At 42.3% G+C, this 16,855-nt stretch overlaps 6 protein-coding genes across 6 annotated transcripts; 3 read left to right on the top strand and 3 right to left on the bottom strand.

Annotated features, from left to right (window-relative positions):
- Nucleotides 1-1,079: 1,079 nt before the first annotated feature.
- ASPWEDRAFT_40982 (ubiquitin-specific protease UBP14) lies at nt 1,080-4,325 on the bottom strand. The gene is made up of 6 exons (XM_040835438.1): nt 3,895-4,325; nt 3,764-3,831; nt 3,534-3,674; nt 3,193-3,466; nt 1,463-3,143; nt 1,080-1,412 (listed from the first exon to the last, which is right to left on the bottom strand). Exons 1-6 carry the CDS (start codon nt 3,923-3,925, stop codon nt 1,268-1,270), a joined length of 2,340 nt encoding a protein of 779 aa, XP_040689420.1. The 5' UTR covers nt 3,926-4,325; the 3' UTR covers nt 1,080-1,267.
- Nucleotides 4,326-4,545: 220 nt separating this feature from the next.
- Nucleotides 4,546-6,665, top strand: ASPWEDRAFT_109991 (replication factor A subunit protein RFA1; the record flags this gene model as incomplete). Its single annotated transcript, XM_040828137.1, has 6 exons — nt 4,546-4,589; nt 4,660-4,811; nt 4,886-4,976; nt 5,023-5,566; nt 5,623-6,518; nt 6,572-6,665. 6 exons carry the CDS (start codon nt 4,546-4,548, stop codon nt 6,663-6,665), a joined length of 1,821 nt encoding a protein of 606 aa, XP_040689419.1.
- A 758-nt stretch (nt 6,666-7,423) lies between these two features.
- Nucleotides 7,424-9,483, top strand: dbp3 (RNA-dependent ATPase DBP3). Its single transcript, XM_040829312.1, has 3 exons — nt 7,424-8,902; nt 8,961-9,032; nt 9,104-9,483. Exons 1-3 carry the CDS (start codon nt 7,620-7,622, stop codon nt 9,258-9,260), a joined length of 1,512 nt encoding a protein of 503 aa, XP_040689418.1. The 5' UTR covers nt 7,424-7,619; the 3' UTR covers nt 9,261-9,483.
- ASPWEDRAFT_155891 (putative nuclear division Rft1 protein) lies at nt 9,269-11,462 on the bottom strand (the record flags this gene model as incomplete). Its single annotated transcript, XM_040829690.1, has 3 exons — nt 10,334-11,462; nt 9,426-10,280; nt 9,269-9,359 (listed from the first exon to the last, which is right to left on the bottom strand). Exons 1-3 carry the CDS (start codon nt 11,086-11,088, stop codon nt 9,269-9,271), a joined length of 1,701 nt encoding a protein of 566 aa, XP_040689417.1. The 5' UTR covers nt 11,089-11,462.
- Nucleotides 11,463-13,360: 1,898 nt separating this feature from the next.
- ASPWEDRAFT_51718 (OST3/OST6 family protein) lies at nt 13,361-14,523 on the bottom strand (the record flags this gene model as incomplete). The annotated part of the gene is made up of 4 exons (XM_040837642.1): nt 13,361-13,542; nt 13,613-13,968; nt 14,026-14,123; nt 14,179-14,523. 4 exons carry the CDS (start codon nt 14,521-14,523, stop codon nt 13,361-13,363), a joined length of 981 nt encoding a protein of 326 aa, XP_040689416.1.
- A 375-nt stretch (nt 14,524-14,898) lies between these two features.
- Nucleotides 14,899-16,845, top strand: ASPWEDRAFT_40978 (uncharacterized protein). The gene is made up of 3 exons (XM_040835437.1): nt 14,899-14,982; nt 15,039-15,329; nt 15,401-16,845. Exons 1-3 carry the CDS (start codon nt 14,947-14,949, stop codon nt 16,646-16,648), a joined length of 1,575 nt encoding a protein of 524 aa, XP_040689415.1. The 5' UTR covers nt 14,899-14,946; the 3' UTR covers nt 16,649-16,845.
- Nucleotides 16,846-16,855: the final 10 nt, after the last annotated feature.

Genomic DNA, 16,855 nt, shown 5'->3' with positions numbered 1-16,855 from the left:
TAAAATAAAGATAAATCTAGTAAGTAAAAGTAATTTTAAGCTAGGAATAAAGGTATATATACCTAAAAAGATAATAATATTAGTATATAAGGTTATTAGTAAAGAGAAAGAAGGTCTATATTATAAGGGCTTACTTAATTAATATAATAATATATTAAGTATAAGTCTCTATATAAGAATACTAAAAATAATAATACTATATTATAATATACTAAAGTAATTAAGTATATTACTATATAAGAAAATAGAGTATTAGAAAGTAATATTATAGTATAGTTTTAGCTTTAAAAAGTATAAGAAGTTAAAAAATAGGAAATAAAAGCTCTTATTAATTAATATAAGAAAGGATTAACCCCCTAGAGATATAATAAGGCTAACTAATAGCTATAAGGTTATAGCCTTTTAAAGGGGGGGTAGTATTAGAGCCTATATAATATACTATATATAGAAACTACTGCTAAGACTATAGTATAGATATATATATATAACTATATAGTATATATCTCTAATTATAGGTTTAAAAGGTTTTCTAGACTAATACTTAGTTCTACTACTAATTAACTGCTATGTTTACTATGCTATCTATATTAATATCAAGCCTGCGTACTTGTAATATTGCACGTTCTCACATAAAGATATTAAGCTCTAGCCCTTATTAATCTCTATGTATATGGTAGTTAATCAACCATTAATCTAAGGTAGAGCATTGACACAGTGTTGAAGGTATTCAGCCCGTGACAATAAGTTAGGGTTTAGGGCTTAAACTCACCTTATTACTTGAACTCTACTCACAAGTAATGAGTAGACTTGACTCATGTGACACTAACTGGGACTGCTGCCATGTGGTGGCCACCAGTCCTAAAAGAGAGAAATAATAAGATAAATAATTTAAAAAACATGTTTGTGAGGGGAAGCAAAGTAAGAGAGAGAATTATAATAATAGTAATAGAATTTTTAGAGTTAGTCTATTATTACTTAGTAAAAATTCATATGGCAATAATCAGACAACTGTATTATTTTACCCCTACTTACCCATACGGTACTACTACTACGACTACTAGTATTTTCATTTATAGTATGCAGGTAATTCACAACCTATCTACTCCTGATAGTAACCACCAAGTACAGCTGGCTCCCAGTGCTCTACATGAAGGGTTACTTATACTATCTATACCCTTAAATAACATAATTAAAGAGGAAGATAATAATATAGTCTTGACATGTTGACTTGATTCGACGATCCTGCAGTCTAGATTATAAACCCTATCTAGACCCGAGAAAAGAAATATAAATAAGCAAACTTTTTCATCTCCTGTATATCATCGACTTTGACCACTTTTTCATCATTGAACATGACCCAAGACAATCCAACCTGTCCTGGTAGTGCCTTGCGCACAAAGGCCACATAATGACTACTATACGTTAGTATATTCTGCAATGCATCGGGTTCAATTGCACTTACCCAGCATGGACTGAAGATCCTTTATGGCAAACAATGGACCGAAGTTCATATTTGGCTGGAATGGTGTCAAGCCCAGAAGCATGGTCACAGCCTTCTTCATAATGACCATTGTCAACATCCTCCAATTCATCCGGATGGCTAAATACCCAGTCCAGAGCTCTGTTCACATCCCCATCTGTTGCAGCTAATGCCCGCTTGGCATGGGATTCATCGATACCCATTTCGCCGAGTTGCCCTATTTTAAGGGGATCTTGCTTGACACTTCCCATTCCACCCGACGTTCTATTGACCAGTGGCTCGTCGATATCCGGATCCTCCATATGAGCAAAAATCCAATTCATTGCAGCCTCAGGATCTGAGTTACCGGTTTCATGAAGCGCCTTTTCACTCCTTGTCTTGGGAAACCCCATGCTAAGCAGCTGTTCAAGAGCCTCCGGCTGGGGAATGAACATCCCATCGGAGTCATCATGATCCGGAAGCAGTTCTTCTCCTTCATGACGGCCAGAAGAAAGATAGGAGCTTAAGTCGAATGGTCCATCACCGACCTCCACAGGAATATCAAGTTTGGTAGGGACCCAATTGATCAGTTCGAATCGTCGAGCATTGATGACCAGCTCTTGCGGCAGTGTCTTGAACAATGAACGCTTTGAAAAGCCATCCCCATTACCACAAGAAGGGCATTTAAAATCAACAATTTCATCTCCAGTAAAATTCTCCAGACATTCTGTTAGAGTGACCGGCTCAAACTGATTGGAAGTTGACGTACTGTCCGAGTGGGGCAATCGACGCGTAGGGACAGGGATGGAAATGTTGTCCTGCTCATCCACCCTGTAGCGCACCTTTTTGCAAGAAGTACACTGCAGACGTTGCTCAACGGCGAAGCGGAACGATTGAACTGGGTTTTGTAATCCCTCAGGATGCTTTGAAAGACTGACTAGTTTGAATACGTGTAGAAGAAATTCAAAGGCATCTTGTTGTCTCATTGTTGAGAATTCTTCGTGCCCACGACCAACAAGATGCTTGAACATTGCCGGTGCCAGCCCTTTTTGACATGGCACTTCTGGTGAACCAGGCGAATAAATAAAATCATTCCGCGGCTGAGAGTATCGCCCGGAGAGAATGCCATCCGCAAGTTTTCGCATCTGTGTTTCAAGATCCTCCGCTGGAGCTTGTGATAATGGTGAATCCTTGATTGCATGATAATATCTCTGCTGGAACTCAGGCAAAGCAAAGAGACACTGGACAATACTCGAAAGATAGCAGCTATTCCCAAGATTAGCTAACCCCGTGAACCCAGGCCCAAAAACTGGGACGAGTTCATGACCATCCTCGGTAGTCATTGAGAAATCCCATTTCAAATTATGCTCAACCTGCATCTCCATCAGACTCTTCTCTGTCTTCTCTCGCCCCATCAAATTGATTCCCCAATGGCTGAGATGGGAAGCAAGATCTGGATCTGTTCTTTCTTCATTGCATTTATAGCAGTAGATATCTGCCGAACCATCTGCAGTTATCGACCCTAACTTGACAGCAACACCATGTGATGTCAAATCAGAATGGGCAAGGGCATGGGAATTCCCGCCTATGCCACCAAACTGGCTGCGTCCGCAACCCAGAACGCCGCACTCCAAGCAAAGCCAGAGATTTTCCCTGAGATCACACATTGAACACTGACTGTTCCCTATGCATCTATTAGAGAGCCCCCTAGACATTTTAGGGGTGATGATTACCTCTCGATTCAATTTGCTTAGGTTCATGTTGAACCAAACCAAGTGTATGCTCGCAGGGGATAAACTCCTGCTCCCAAGCCTTGATTTCCTCCCTCTTCGAAAATGTCAACGCTTTCATGACACCTTCAACCACAGTCGGAAGTTTGCCGCTAGATTTATCAATATCATCCTGGCCGCACGAGTAGCACACAACCCGTGTAGTCGTATCATAACGATCTTCCTCTGTCTCAGCGGGGATCGCAAGTTTTGAAATTTTATTCGGAGGCTCATCACGCTGAAACCAAATTCCAAATCAATTCATCGAAGTGAAAACCAGACATGAATAGACAACCAGTACACACCTGGATCTTCTTTTGGGTCCTCTTTATATTGAGCGCTAAAGGATGCCCAAAACGTTTGTAATGAAGCAAGGCATGCTCCCTATCTCCTGTACAACCGCCATTGAAACAGTGGAGGCAAACATTTAGACCCGACTCGTCATCCTTCGTAAATGTAAGTAAGATAGCACTGGGTGGGCACAAGGAGACAGAGAAAAGAATATAAAGATAAATATGGGAGATCGAGGACATACAACAGAGTCAAAACATTGTGTACAATCTTCTCGATAAACAGCCTGGGATACCGAGGGTTGGTTGAGATCTGTGGCAAACCAGGTGTTAGCTGAAATAGTTACGCCTGTAGCAAAAATCCCGAACTACCTACCATGGGCGTTTACATGGCAACACGAAGCCATTTTGCAAACATGAAGAGAAGCAGTATGGAAGGAGGCTGCAAGAGGATAGAACAGGAAAGGAACACCCGTAGAGCTTTGATGATGAAGTATGTTCTACGCTCTTTTGTGGGGCAACATGGACTGTGAGGGGCAAGTCTGGGGTCTATCTGCGTGACTGGCTCTGGAGGATAGACACTCCCGATCTCCAACATCAAACCAAGCGTCTGTCGACCTTAGTCCAGAAAGCTCCTGCTAATTTCCGCCCCAAAGAGATACACTAAAGGCTTGTTAGTACAGTTTATAAATGTTATTTGAGAAAAGTTGGAATTTTCAGAATCTTTGTAAACTGGAGGTGGTATTCTGTCTGTGGGTATGTACGTAGTAATGTACGTAGAAGTGGGGCTTGCCCCTCTGTCTGGTTAGAGCACTTTACACGCCTTTCTCGCGTAGCACGCGTTTTGAACCTGGCCGGTATCTATCCCATTTGGAGAACGACAACCAAGCTGGCCTGAGTATAATATGCAAACAGGGTTATTAAAAGTTCATCTCACTTATCTTCCCTAACATACTTACTCTTTTTACTCACCTGGTGTGCTTAACTACTGATCTGCTGATCACCACTTCAATACCAGCTGTGTATGATGGCTTCAGAGGCAGCATCTCATGTTTCTATAGGAGCTCTTGGGTATGTTATTATATATACACGACCCCTCTCAATCAGTCAAGACAAGCCTCTGCTAATGCATGCCTTCAAGTGCTATTTTTGATGATACCAAACCTCATGTTCCTGAGCCTGTTGTGCAATGTGTTCAAATAAAGCCGCTGCCTCCGCAACAAAATCAATCAGTGCGCTATAGGGCTGTCTTCAGTGACATTTCCAATTATGTTCAGACCATGCTCGCAACTCGTAAGTTGAAAGATGTTGTGCTAAATCCTATGATTTCAAACAGCCGCTAACCTATCACAACTGTAAATCTATAGAAGCCAATCCTTTTGTTACAAACGGGTTACTTCGCAAAGGATGTTTTGTTCGGCTAAAGTCTTTCCAGTCGAACTCAATCAAAGGGAAAAAGTACGTCACAGAGCCTTTCCATTCAGAACTCCGCTGACACTAGCAGGATTCTCATAATCCTGGATCTTGAGGTTCTTCAGGAATTAGGGGAATGTGAAAAAATTGGGGAGCCAAAACCACTAGAAAGTAAAATTGAAGAGGATGATAAAACCCAGCCAACTACAATTTCCAGCGGTGGCTTTTATGGCTCCAAGATCCAAGGCGCACCGGTGCAAGCAAATGCCCGAACACAAGCAACGCGACCTACTGCTTTGGCCTCGGCCCATGCTACGATATATCCAATCGAAGCTATCTCCCCATACTCACACAAATGGACAATCAAAGCGCGTTGTACAAGCAAGTCAAACATCAAGACTTGGCACAACAGAAATGGAGAGGGTCGACTATTTAGTGTCAATTTGCTTGATGATAGTGGAGAAATCCGCGCAACTGGGTTTAATGACCAGTGTGATATGCTCTATGAAAATTTTCAGGAGGGCAATGTCTATTATATCTCTAGTCCGTGCCGTGTTCAGATTGCCAAAAAACAGTTCACAAACCTTAACAATGACTATGAGCTCACTTTTGAAAAAGATACTATTGTTGAAAAGGTTAGAACATACTGCAATTATCTATTGATCTACCTGTTACTTATATTTCCTCCCAGGCAGAAGATCAAAATGATGTTCCTCAAGTTCGATTCAACTTCACCTCCATCGGTAGTCTCCAATCCGTGGAGAAAGATACGACCACCGATGTCATAGGTGTCTTGAAAGAAGTCGGCGAAGCTTCTCAAATTGTGTCAAAAACAACAAGCAAGCCCTATGATAAGCGCGAGCTAACCTTGGTGGATTCCACGGGCTTCTCTGTTCGCTTGACTGTTTGGGGTTCCACAGCCCTGAATTTCACTGTGGTACCTGAGTCCGTGGTTGCATTCAAAGGCGTGAAGGTTTCTGACTTTGGGGGCAAAAGCTTAAGTTTATTAAGCTCCGGTTCAATGACAGTTGATCCTGATATTGAGGAGGCCCATAAGCTCAAGGGTTGGTATGATGCACAAGGCCGTGATGAAACATTCACTTCTCATGCCTCCATGTCCAATGCGACCACATCTACAATGAGGCCTGATCGGTTCAAAACTGTTGCCCAAGTCCGGGAAGAGCAATTGGGAATGTCCGAGGATGCAGATTATTTCTCATTGAAAGCAACTGTCATCTATATAAAACCTGACAATTTGAGCTACCCAGCTTGCCTCTCCGAAAATTGCAACAAAAAAGTGACTGAACTTGATCCTGGTCAATGGCGTTGTGAACGCTGCGACAAGACTCACCCAAGGCCTGAATACCGCTATATAATGCTAATAAATGTCAGCGACCATACAGGCCAACTTTGGCTTAGTTGCTTCGATGACGTTGGAAGACTGATGATGGGTATTTCGGCAGACCAGTTAATGGAAATCCGACAAAGTGATGACAAGGCAGCCGGAGAGGTTTTCCAGGAGGCCAATTGTCGGACGTGGAATTTCAGGTGCAGAGCCAAAATAGATCATTTCGGCGATCAGCAACGGTAAGGTCAAATTTGCATATAATCAAAGCAATGCTGATATCTTTATTGTCTAGTATTCGCTACCAGGTGTCATCTGCTAAGCCTGTCAATTACTCTGAAGAGACATTGCGTCTTGCAGAGATGATCAATTCATATGGTATTGATTGATCTACACAAACTTTCACAGTTTAGTATTAGCTGTTACAGGCTTGATGTTGCCCTGATCCTCTTCTCTTCTCTTTTTCATTCTTGTTTCATTTTACTATCTTATGCCCAACCTTCTGGGCTAGTTGAATCAGATGTTTTATTATGACATTGTTAAAAAAAAAAAACATTTACCATAATGCCACCTATCTAGCTAGCTTTGGTAGTTTAAAGTTATGAGATAGCGGTCCTGAGTTACTTATTATTTTAGTTTTTAGATATACCTAGCACTCTGTCTCTTAAAATCTGCTTATGTATAGTAATACTATCCTTTTTTCTGTTTTCCAAAGTTCAGTCCTCAATTAGTTACATTAATGTAATGTGTATAATCCTTTCTATTAATCCTTACATCTCACTTCCCTATTCTTGCAGCCGGCTTTCACATCAAAATTTAGTGGATTTATTGGTTCATCCACTGCGCATCTGGAACGCATTGAATGTTTATTCTAGTTAGCGATTTCTCTGCCTTCTGTAACAGCTTTCTCCAATAGTATTCTGGTATGCTGCACCTAGGTATGAAATACAGATTAACTGCTGCCTACTACAGTGGGAGGAATCGAGTTTGAAACCCCCAAAGAATTATATACGAATTTTCGCAAGGGTGAGTTTTGGAAGTTTAGACCGGCAGAATAATGGGACATTATTGGTTGAGGAAAGCTCCCGCGAGCAGAAAAAAAAAAAAAGAGACGGGTTGTGCAAACTCAGTAAGGCAGTATGGAGTACTCCGTGTTGTCTAAATTTGAGATACCACCAGGCGGTGGGAGGTGGCATAACATTAACTCTTTTTTTTTTTTTTTCCCTTCCCTTCCTACCTTACCCATAAAAGGTAACTTTTGTATTCTATTACTTTTACTTCCCCACTTGCTGCTGTCATTTTTCTTGAACAACATAGTCAAAGAAAATACAAATACGATAGCAATGGCCAAACGCGACCACACCAGTGAATCAGGTGTTGATCATCGACCTAAGAAAAAGTCGAAGACAGAAAAACAGAAAACCGACAAAAAGCAACAGTCTACATCTGATACAGAAAATGCAAAATATGAGCTAGCCCCCTACACACAGTCCTCTGCATTGAGTGATATTCCTCAAACAGAAATAGATGACTTCCTCACCAAAAATACTATCAAGATAACTGATACGTTATCTGAGACGGCGACACTTCGTCCAATCATCTCTTTTACTCATCTGCCTGAATGCGACAACAGTCTCTACAACCCGTTGAGCTCATTCAAATCGCCAACATCCATCCAATCAGCGACTTGGCCGTTGCTCTTTGCTGGCCGTGATGTTATTGGTATCGCAGAAACTGGAAGTGGAAAAACACTTGCTTTTGGTCTGCCGTGTCTGAAAAAGATCCTAGACTCGAAAAAGAGCCAAAGAAAACCCAACCGGCCAGTGGCAGTGATAATATCTCCCACTAGAGAGCTTGCAATGCAAATACACGACCAGATCCAGAAATATTCAAGATCAGTCAACGTTCAAGTGGCATGTATATTTGGAGGTGTGAAGAAGGATGAGCAGCGAGAGGCCTTAAAGTCTGCCGCGGTCGTTGTTGCAACGCCTGGTCGATTAAAGGATCTTTACAATGATGGTTCAGTGGATCTGGGTAAGGTCAAGTACGTTGTCTTGGATGAGGCAGACCGCATGCTAGACAAGGGTTTCGAGCAGGATATAAAAGATATTATCCACCCAATGCCAGCATCTGGCCGACAAACCGTCATGTTTACTGCCACCTGGCCGCCAAGTGTCAGAGACCTCGCAACAACCTTCATGTCCTCACCTGTGACGGTTACCATTGGCGGTGATCCCTCCGCCGATCCACGCGCAAACACCCGAATTAAACAAGTCGTCGAAGTGGTGAAGCCACAAGAGAAAGAGGCCCGGCTTGTGCAGTTGCTGAATCGATCACAGCGGGGGACAGCAACTCCCGAAAAAGTTTTGGCATTCTGTTTGTACAAGAAGGAAGCCATGCGCATCGAGAGGCTACTTCGAGCTAAAGGGTTTAAAGTAGCTGGTATTCACGGCGACCTGAGCCAGCAGGAGAGATTCAAAAGCCTGGAAGCTTTCAAGTCAGGAGTCGCCACTGTTCTTGTTGCCACCGATGTGGCAGCTCGCGGTCTCGACATACCATCCGTCAAATTGGTCATCAATGTTACCTTCCCCTTAACAGTCGAAGACTATGTTCATCGAATTGGACGGTATGTGGGCTCTCGTACGAATATTGCTTGGTAAATCTGCTGACATTTGAATATCAAGAACTGGACGAGCTGGAACTGAGGGAAATGCTATTACTTTGTTCACAGAAACTGACAAAGCACAATCTGGCGCGTAAGTTGGAGGTTTCAACTCATTTTAAATTATCATATGACCTGAGAGAAGGAATATACTAATCTACTTAGATTAATTAATGTCATGAAAGCAGCAAAACAAGAAGTACCAGAAGCGCTTCTTAAATTTGGAACAACTGTTAAGAAGAAGCAGCATGGTGCCTATGGTGCCTTTTTCAAGGATGTTGAAACTGATAAGGCAGCCACAAAGATTGTGTTTGATGATTAATTATCATCTCATTCTGTCTTTTGCCTTGCAGCTTTTAAGCTTAATATCTGGCAGACTTTTGTGTACTGTTTCATGAGATATTCCCTTTCCAAAAATAACCTATTTAGATGTTAGGTTCTCAATTCTTTTCTTTTTTCTATACTTATTATCATTTGTTTGACTCACACTGTAAGGGCATAAATACTGCTAAATAGTAATATCTTCAATGTACCCTGGGATCCCGTGTTAAAGTAATCTTGCTTAGCAAGCATAATAGCTGTTGCTATAGCCCCAGTGATATAGGTTTGGGAGTGTAAGCCGGCATCAGCTAGAGCAAAGTCAGTGCTATAACGATGAAAGTATAACTTTATGAAACAATAACTCCATATTGTACGGACTGCCATGTTCACAATATTAGCCCACACCAACCCGTACGCTCCTAGGTTGCCAATCCTGAGAAATATGTATGCCGCTAAAGCAAAACATGCGGAGAAAGCTCCCATCCATCCTGTTTGAGCTCGAACCTCTGAGGGACTGGCTGTAGATGACACAAATGCCTCGGTGATGCCGTTGAAAGCCAAGAATGGGATATAGTAACAGTAGAGTGAGATCAAGCCATCGACTTCTGGTGACTCCCATCGACGACCACCTAATATGTGCAATATTTGTGGCACCAGAACTGGACCGAGCGGAAAGATGAGAATCGATAGGATTCCATAAATGCGCGATATATCAACTAAGTGATCCTTGGCAATGCCGATGGCGTTTGAATTTTTACTCCTAGTTTCACTGGAACTGAGCAGTGACGAAAAAAGAGCTCTGCTGCTTTCTTCAATTGGCTGAAGGAATATGCGTGCGACGAGACCGCCATAATTGGAGGCGAGTGAATAGATACCTTGGTCCTGTAAGCTTGCGACTGTTGCTAGGATCATAGAGTCCCCCTGAGTAAGCAAATGCTTTACCACTGACTGGAAAAAGACATTGACAGACAACGAGAGTAATTGACACGAAAACCTATTGGCTAGAAAACCAGCATCATCACTAGATTTTTGTCATCAAACCTAATACTCGGTTCGATAATGTTTATGACATACCTCGACTCTATGCGACTAATGAGAAATGAAAATTGTCTCTCGCTTGGCTTTCTCAACAAGGCTATGGAATAGCCGCATATCAAGGTAAGAGAGTGACCCAGATAACCTAGTGCAAATGGGAGCACACCGACATTGCGCTCAGTCCAAACAGCCCAGGTGAACACACCACAAAGAATGATGCCTTTGACAAATGCTGCTGACATTTCAACAACAGCACGTTTTTTATATAACATATGCTGTTGTACCACTGCAAAGAATGGCTCAACGCCAAGCTCCAGGAGAGACGAAATTCCAGTGACAACAACACTCGAGAAATAAAAAGGTGTTTGTAGAATTTCTTCTGAAGCAAAATGAATATAAAATGCAGCAAATGCCAGAGCGAACAGAATCCCTATACTGGGACTCAGATAAGAAATGTTGACTACTGACTGTGTTGCAGTCGATTGAAGTTGGGCTTTTTCAAAAGTTGTCGGTTTCCCAGGACTCTCGCTTGAACTCGAATCAGAAGAAGGTTCCAACGGTTTCCTTTGGATTGCTGTTCTGATGCTTTCTCGGGAAAAATACAGCACTGAAACGAGGTATAGCTCAAGTTGAGTGGCAATTCCTAGTATGGCAGGTGACAAATTGCGTAGAGTTGACTGATTCGCGGCAAACGTGACCAATTTAGAGGCTATTTGGATAATTATTAAAAGCGTCGTGGCGGATGCTGATGATGCCACAACCCTGGTCGCATGATTCTCATTTCTTGCTGACATGATAGAGGATAGCTAGTGCCCCCTCTGTAAAAATGCTGGTTCAGTTCATGAGGCTCCACAAGTCATTCTGAAGGAGGGTGATACCAACTTTAAGATTTTCTGAAGGGCACACTGGAGATGTGATGTGAATATTGTCATTACCAAAAGAAACGCGGGAGGGTTGGTGGTCTAGAACTCATACAGCATGGAGCAAGCAGCCTCACCCAAGTAACTAATTCATCGGATAGCCCAAATTCCAAATTTTGTTTATGGGATGACCCCAATACTGATCTCTTGGCATTTAGTGGTAATGGCTAGTAAGAAATAATTATAATAGTGCATACTTAAAAGTTAGATTATTAGTTATAGTAGTGTATATATCCCCTGCTATGGAGTACTAGGTTATGGAGTAGATATAAAAATAATTATGTACATACCATCCATGTCAGGTATTATTATTACCTCCTACAGTGAGGTGCAGAAAGTTCTGATCGGGTTTATACTGCCATACAATACCGCTTTTTACCAACCAATCATATTCAACTACTCTGCCGCCTAAAATCTCTAAATTTAAGTATCTCCTTTGTACACCATACATTTCCTCTAATTCTTTACTCCATAGTAAGGAATTTAAATACAGAGATGATATATTAGGGATTCGCATCACACAGCTACGCGTTATTATGGTCGTTAGTTTTACTAAGTAGGCGGTGGATAAAAGGCGGTCAGGGGACCCGACCAGAACTTAATGCATCCCACTGTACTCGCACCGGTTACCTGCCTAGTTACCTAGGTACCTTCCAGTTACAGAGTAATACCATCTACATAAGAATAATTTTTGAACTATCACTTGATTAGGGCGGTTAGGGTGAGGCCAACTTAACAAAAGTACAAAATCAACTGGATCTAGCGGATTTTTAGGAGTATTTTACGGATTGTGGAATGGCCCAGGAATTTCGATGGGAAAATGAATTTGAACAAGGCACTTTTGCTTCGTTGAAAAGCGAATTTCATTACTACCCGTTTCATAGCGGGCTTACTGTAGTAGAGTACTATTTTATACTTAAAAGAAAATGATTATTCTTCAAGGTTCAAGGTGCCTATCTAAATAGATAAAATCCTTACTGGATATAACTGACTGCTCAACTTATCTAGGTTAGTAAATTAATTTGGCTATCCCATGAACATTTGTGAACTTACTCAGCTGCACCCTTCCTTATTAAAATAGTGGTTTTTCAAGGCCTCCACTAGTTTTGACAATGTAATAAAGATTCTATATATTAGTATACAGTCCTCTATCATAGAGTAGATAATTCTATACCTACTCTACCACCATAGTTAGGGTCTAGTTAGAGATTAGGAGGGTAGAAATTAGGGTCTTAAAGTCTTAAGGTCAGGGTCAAAGAATTTAGGGAATTATTTTTATTTATTAGGGTGATTAGGGGGTGTTCTTCTCTCTCTTAAGGTACCTAGACTTAGGGGTGACTTTAGAGGTGACCTTAGGGGTGGACTACCTAAGGCTCCCCTTAATATTAGATACCCTTAAGGCCTAGGAGTAGGTTAAGACTTTTACTGTACTAGAACACTGATCAGTAGTAATCTTTACCTAAAAGCCTAGGGGTGCCGCGATAAGGTTGCAGTGAGAAGGGGTACTGCCGTGTAAGTTCGCGTATGAACATACCTAGGTAATTCTCTATTTGGTCGGGCAGACATACCTAGGTATACACCTTGAATTGCCTTTTAGGTGCTAACTAACACCCCACGTACATACTATACTACTGAAGCCAACAAAACGCATCTGTAAATCACTCCATTTTACGGAGTATGTACTAGCTACCTAGCTAGTTTTACATGCACAACCACTAATAGACAGACTGTATATAGACATGTATGTGTCACAGTTTAGCAAGACTCACAAAGAAGATGATCACTCAAATCTAAAGTGAGCAGAAATTGATACTCAAATAGGAATACAAAGTTCAAAAGTTCCAAAAATGATCCGCAGTATTTTAAAGGCTTTCAATGATGGCGGAAAGACCAAAAAAAATTAAGTTGAACAAAAATTGCCAGGCCTTCTAGGCGCGCCTTAACGATCATGCCAATATGTATATACTATCCTTATTTCGTCAAGGAGAATCCACATATATTGTGTAGATGTGATGGGGGTTTATTTTTCATTGTCTCCATTGTAGTGTTTGCCAAATATACAAGTAACCACCAGTTTGACCCATGGGACTATTTAGTCTCGCACCACTCAAAGTTTTGTTTGCTGGAATTTCCCGAGTCCAGCCGCCTAGAAGGGCGGAAGGAAGAAGGGATACCCGCCGTTTTTCGCCTTGAAAACACTGAGGAGAAAACTGTACATGCCAAGCAAAACAGTCCCCCAGATTACCACGGCCACTTGCTGTGCTTTACTGTCTGTCATGCGAGGAACTTTCATCGCAAGGGCAATTGTTGCAAAGGAAAGGACAGCGTCTTGGAATTCGGGTTAGTTTTAATAAGAGTTTACAACGGGTTTGACTTGAATGGAACGAGGCTCACTTACATATGGCAGCAACTATTTGTGTTTCCATACCGAATTGATTTTGAAACCCTCCTGCAAAATAGCTGATACCCCCTTTGCCATCACCTACAACATATGGCACTTTGCGGATATGATTGAACATATGGCCACTCGTGAAAAGAAGTATAGCGATAAGACTAACGGCAGCCCACAGGTTTCGGTTCCGGACAATTGGTAAAACATATGGAGATAGAACTGTGAAAAGCGTGGCGATGCCCATTAAAATCGTGACTAAAGAGACCACCCGCACGTAATTAAATGGTCGAACAAGAAGTGGCTTTGGTCCTTCAGGAAGATGACGGTTTAGCCATGTGTAAAGCTGCTCGGCAGATATCGGGCTGAGAAATATATAGTCAGCATTGGGTAGGATAAGAAAGGCTTCTGGTTTATCTTACCCGCTAAAGTCGAATCTCAGGGGTGTGGCATCGACTTTAGCAAAGGGGCCAACGGTCGGAGGGAATACCAAGACGACAGGCGCAGTTTGGAGCATGAGCTTTTGTTGTTTTCATTAGCTTGGGTAGCCACATCCGGTTTGTTAATATCCATACCTTCTGAAAGGTGCCTTTACCATTGCTGAAATCTAAGGTACCAAAAAGCAGTTTGAGCCCGTCGGGTTTAAGGCCCTTGTTCCAACTTCGAGCAATGAGATCCCATTCCGGCTCAAACTCGCGGCATAGGATACATCCAAAACGGGCCTCCGTTGCTGTTAGAACAACGGCGGCATAATAGTCGCGGGGCTTCGAAGTGAGGTCTTCATATGAGGAGTCATCCAATTCAATTGGTGTAGAGCGCGAGATAGAATGGTACCTTTCAAACTTATCCGTTGCCGGTGTTGTCGAAAGCACACTTGGTGCTATAAAAAGGAAGGAGATAAAAAGAGAAAAGAACCTCATGTTTGCATGGCAGATATTATTTCTTTTTTTTTTTTAAATAAAAAATTTTATTATGGTGACTTGCAAAGAGTAGGAGGTCCGGAGTTTTGGACAGACTGTCCGCATAGGTAAGTGTACATTTACGTCCTACCTACCTACCGACAAACCGGGCCTGGTTATATTCCGGCGTCCAGGTGTCAACTACGTGGTTTAACTGGCCGCCTTAACGTTCGCCGCCAAAACGCGTTCCGACGTGTTTACGTATTTTGCCAGGTAGTAGGTATGGTGTACTCTGTACCCATCCATTATTACCTTCTTAGTATCCTGTTCTGCCACTAATTGAATACTATCCATCATTTATCCTATAGCATTCTCATTTCTTCTTTCCCTCCTTTCCCCTCAACTATTCGCCTGCTCATTATAGTCAACTAAGTATTAACCATCATGACACTCCCCCGGTTGGAGCCAGTTGCAGAAGACGTATGTACGTCATCCTGGCCTAGTGAGATTTGCATGAAACTTACCTCGTCATCCAGTGCCATATGGCTCTCAGAACATTGCGATTTGAACAAGACTATGAGAGAGCTCTTGGACGAACGGCGCAGCTTATGGATGCCGAAAGGAACCGGGTTTTATGCATGGAACAATTGCTTCTTCAATTCGAAAATGATGGCCTACGACTTAGGTTCGACCAAGTCAACGAAAATCTCATGACGGCCACGAATTCAGAGTCTGAAATCCGCATTCAACTGTATGGAGCTTACAAGGAGATTGAGCGTCTACGAAGTATTGCGGATACCTCGATTCATGAAGTAGAAGACCTTCGTGTAGGTGATCGTCCCTTTTTTGTGATTCAAATTCCTTTCAATGATTTGATATCTTATAAACATTTCAATAGAGAGAACTTTCTTTAATGAATGACACTGCAACCGAATCCAAAAAACTATTGTCAGACAAAATCCGTCTCTCCAAAGACCTCTCAAACGTGAAGTCAGAATTTGACCGGCTCAGTACACAAAGTGCATCTTCCAAAGCTCTTCTTGCTGAAAAGCAAGAGCTTGAACGTCAACTGAATACACTGCGAACACAAATGGAGAATGAAAGGCGTGCACATGAGCTCATGCAGACCAAGGGATCACATCAAACGGAAGAAATAATAAACTTATCTACTCGTCTAGACCAGGCTCGCAAGGAGCTTGCAGACGAGACACGAGCAAGAGAGCGCCAAGAATGGAGTGCTCGTCAACAGTCTGCTGAGTGGGCGGCCCAGCGGACTGCTCTTGAAGGGAAGCTTGAAGTGTTGAATAGTAAACTACGATTAACGAAGGACCGGCTCCAAGGGACCCAGAAAGACGCGCAGCAGCAGCGCAGCAATGCCAGAAACGATACTAGTGACTCACAGCCAATGCCCCGTACTGTCTCTCTCCAACGAGCAACTGCCCAGTTTCATCCCGATATGACCATTGCAACCCCTGGGGCTGTTCAGACTCATGACAGAATAAAAAAATCGGCGGCATTGCCTGGTGATAAATCAGCTTTCTCAATCACTCCGTTCCTCAATCGTACAAATGGACTCGCAAATTCGCCGATAAGCTCAGATGATGATGTGGATGAACTTGACACAGTCAATGTGAACGCGGAAGCCAAAACATCGCTGCTTGGAAATAGCAGTTGTTTAAGGGATGAAGGGCTCGATTCTCAATTACAAACTTCGCCATTACCCGAAGATCTGAACTTCAATGCTAAAAAACAGAGTCCGCGCCAGTTCAAGTCCACGGCAATTTCAACAATTGGAAAGCCAACCAAGTCTCTTTACCATCCTGATAATGGGTGCCAATCGGAGGGCTCTAGTATTATACCACCTCAAACCTCTGATCACGGACAAGCTAAGATAAAGAGACGTAGGCTTGGTACTCACCGCGAAAGAAGTTTATTTGACGAAGAGGGTGAGGATGGAGAGAAAGGCGAGGGTGACACCCGCAATACCAAAAAACCTGGGCGTAAACTTGCTCTTGGTGTAGGACGGAACCCTGTTTTGAGTGGTTTACAACATCCTGGCACTGGTGTTAGTAGTCGCCTCCCACCTAACCGCGGCTTTGGGGGTTCCGGGTTTTCTCCTTTGAAAAAGGATAGGAAACGATTCTAATGGTGAGCTATCAGTATGCCGAGGGGTGTAGCAAAGCCTATGATTTGCTTCACATTTCTTTGATGACTACATAGGAATGCACTATACTACTATTTGCTCATTTGCTCTGTCCCTGTAATTAGCCAAGCTATTAACTTAGTCTCAGAAGTTTTTGGTCTGGGTTTTTTAACCTGCTTGTGCCTTGTATTTTACTGCCTACACTACCTT

Source organism: Aspergillus wentii, assembly GCF_001890725.1.
Source record: "Aspergillus wentii DTO 134E9 unplaced genomic scaffold ASPWEscaffold_4, whole genome shotgun sequence".
NCBI classification, from domain to species: domain Eukaryota; kingdom Fungi; phylum Ascomycota; class Eurotiomycetes; order Eurotiales; family Aspergillaceae; genus Aspergillus; species Aspergillus wentii.
Note: the sequence above shows the minus strand (reverse complement) of the source record. Positions and strands in the feature narration are given on the sequence as shown.